We start from the raw sequence: 3,218 nt of genomic DNA, 5'->3' as shown, positions 1-3,218 counted from the left end.
AGGCAGAAGCACTAGAAGGGGGATGAAAGCGACCAGGGCTGCGGGGCTGCTCTGAGGCGCTTTTATGCCCGGGTTCCCAGGCGCTAAGGACGTGTCCAGACAGCTACAGCGCAGCATCCCGAGCCTGTCCAGCTCCCCCTCAGTTCCCGGGAAGCACCATCTCCTCCAGCCGGTCCCTTCCGCCCCTAGACGCGGCAGAGGTGTTGTCCCCTCCCAAACGAAGGCAGCTCAGGACCCGGTGAGATAGTGGGGGGAGAAGAATCAAGCGTCAGGCGAACATCCAAACAGTCACACGCCCCAGAGACTTAAACAACAACAACAAAACACCCTAGCATTCCTGTCCCCTTCACCGTATATCTTCCCCATCAATAAATAACCACCTTTTAAACTCAGCCTGTCCCCCCATCCCCCAAGGACGTCGGACCTAGGGATCTCTGGCGATGGCCCCAGGAGACCAGGCAGGGAGGCAAGACAGCCAAGGGGGCTCAGTTGGAGGACGCCGCGCTGCCCTCGGCCTCGCGTTTGCCCTTGCCCCCGGGCGGCTCCACCGCGCCACCAGCCTTGGCATCGCCCGAGGAGGCCACCCCGGCAGCCTCCTCCTTGGCGCCCTCGTGGGTTTTCATGTGCTTGGCCAGGTGGTCGCTGCGCATGAAGACCCGGCTGCAAACGGCACAGGGGAACTTCTTGGTGCCCGTGTGCGTCTGGAGGTGGCGCTGCAGCTCGTCGGAGCGCGTGAAGCGCTTGCCGCAGAAAAGCCAGTTGCACACGAAGGGACGGTCGCCGCTGTGCCAGCGCAGGTGCGCCTTCAGGTGAGACGTCTTGGCGTAGGCTTTCCCGCAGCCTGGGATGTGGCAGTTGTGCAAATGCTTCTTCTTGCTCCCATCCGGCCCGCACGGAGACCCCAGTCGCTCCGCCTCCAGACAGTTGGGACAGCGACACACCGTCTGGCCTGAGCTGCGAGGCACCGATCGCCGGGAGCCTTTGGGTCGCGTCGCCGCATCCAACGTGGAATCCAACCCTTGGGACTCTGGCGCAGCCGCTTCCAAAGCCTTGGCGCCGTCGGGTGGCCCCAGGAGGTGCTGCCCTCCGGCGGCTGGGAGGAGGTGGTGCGGGTGCGGGTGCGGGTGGGGCGGCGGAGCGCAGAGCTGGTGGTCTCCCACGTAGCCCCCCAAGCCAGCCTGAAGCGCCCCCGGGTGGCCAGGTGAGGTCAGCGCGCCCTGAGTGTGGGGGAGGTCCATCCAGCTGGTCCCCGGATGAAGGTCCCACCAGGAGCCATCCTCCGTGCCTGGGTGAGTCGGCCGGAACCACGATTCGTAATGGTGTGACATATCGGGCTGCAGGAGCTTGGAAAAGGGTCCCGGAGCCAAAGGACTGTCACTTTCCAGATCCTCGCAAGTTACCCGAGAGGATGTCCCCGGCAGCTCATAGCCCTGAGAGAAGTCTACCTCCGGGCCCAGTGGGAGGCTCTGCAGCTCTCCAGGCTGCAGCGGGGAGGGGTAGTCCCCGGCCTCCGGGCTCGTGTGGCCCTGGTATGTTTGGAGAGGCTGCAGGTCTAGGCGCGGCGGCGAGGTGTGAGGCGCGTCCGTGTGCTGGCTGCCCAGAGAGCCACAGACAGCGGTTAGCATTGCCGGGATCTGGGGTGGGGTAGGGGCAGGGACGGTCAGGGGCACCTCGGATGAGACCTAAAAGAGACAAACAACGAAGAGAAATGAAGAAGGGAACAAGCTGTCTTTCTCTCCTAGTGCAGGTGCCCTCTTAGCCAAGGGATTCCACTGGTCTCCCCAGGTAAAAAGGAAAGGTGGGCCTCTGGGTGGGGAGTACAGATCACTTAGACCCTGAAAGTGCTTGATCAGGGCTTGGTGAAAGCTTGGTCAGGGCACAGGACGGTCCTCTCTCTAGGTAATCCTCCCTTAGGAGCCAGTTCACCACTGGCGTTCTGCTTGACCCGGGATGGCAGAGCACAATGCCAGGACCCTCCCCACCTGGGTGCCTGGCCATTTCTCACTAAGACCTTTAGCCAGCCCAAATAGATCATCTAGATTCATCTAAACTTCCCTAGGGTACAGATGGGAAATAAGAGTGGAGGGGGGATCTACCTCTGGAAGCTTGATGTGACTTACCCTTCAGACAGCCAAAGTAGATCTGAACACTTTTTTAAAAATATTTTATTTATTTATTTGAGAGAGAGAGAGAAAACACAGACGCACCAGGGCCTCTAGTCACTACAAATGAACTCCAGATGCATATGCTACCTTGTGCCTCTGGCTTACATGGGTACTAGGGAATCGAACCTGGGTCCTTTGGCTTCACCAGCAAACACCTTAACTGCCAAGCCATCTCTTCATTTGGGTCTGAACTTTTTAAGAGCCCATTACAGGCCTTCTCCAGAAATGAAGAAGGTTTCATCTCTACACACTTCCCTGGCTCCCTGCCTGGCCTCATTGACTTTGACCCACCAAACCAACTTCCACACACAGCCCCTCAGTATGAAGCCAGGAAGGTTAAGACTCTCCCAGAAAAGAGATTGTCAGTACACTCAGGAAAGTATAATTGCCACCCCATTAAAGGAGGCAGAATTAGAGTTCAGGAAAAGAAGGCCAGCAAGGGAAACCTTAATCCCAGATTTAAGGGCAAGAACTGCCCAGACATCATCTCAAAAGCATGGAAAAATTTTTAGAAGTCCTCCCCACACCCGCTAGAATATGCTATTGTGCAGCCAACTGTTAAGAACTACTGTTCTAAGCTAACTCTTATTTAAAAAAAAACAAACGATTTGGAGCAGTGATTTGAATGAAATGAACATTTAATTTATTCATGCAACAAACACTGTGGACAAGGACTCTTTCCCAAGCCATTCGAAACCTAAGGCCCAGCAGAAACCTCAAGATACCCGAGGACAGAAACGCAGGCCTGCAATCCCAGCCCTGAAGAAACGGTGGCAGAATGAATTCTAGTCCAGCCTGGACATCTATAGCAAGACTGACGGAAGGAAGGCAAGATGAAAGAAGGAGGTCAAGGAGAAGGAAGAGGAGGAAAAACCGTTTAATCCCCGCACTCCAGAGGCTGAGGCAGGAAGACTCAGCCTAGGGCTCCACATTGAGACCATGTCTCAAAACGAAAAGAAACCTAAAGACTCCCCCCTCACACGCCTCTTTCTTCACTACACATCGGCGGCCGTTCCACCCCGCCCCACGACATGGGCCCCTTGCTCATGTGTG

The 3,218-nt window shown here is 56.8% G+C and overlaps 1 protein-coding gene across 1 annotated transcript; it reads right to left on the bottom strand.

Annotated features, from left to right (window-relative positions):
- Window positions 1-485: 485 nt before the first annotated feature.
- On the bottom strand, window positions 486-1,625 carry Sp6 (Sp6 transcription factor). Its single transcript, XM_004655510.2, has one exon. The coding sequence runs from the start codon at window positions 1,623-1,625 to the stop codon at window positions 486-488; it is 1,140 nt and encodes a 379-aa protein (XP_004655567.1).
- Window positions 1,626-3,218: the final 1,593 nt, after the last annotated feature.

The sequence above is a fragment of the Jaculus jaculus genome, chromosome 9 (assembly GCF_020740685.1).
Source record: "Jaculus jaculus isolate mJacJac1 chromosome 9, mJacJac1.mat.Y.cur, whole genome shotgun sequence".
Lineage (NCBI taxonomy): Eukaryota > Metazoa > Chordata > Mammalia > Rodentia > Dipodidae > Jaculus > Jaculus jaculus.
This window is presented reverse-complemented; position numbering and strand designations above follow the sequence as displayed.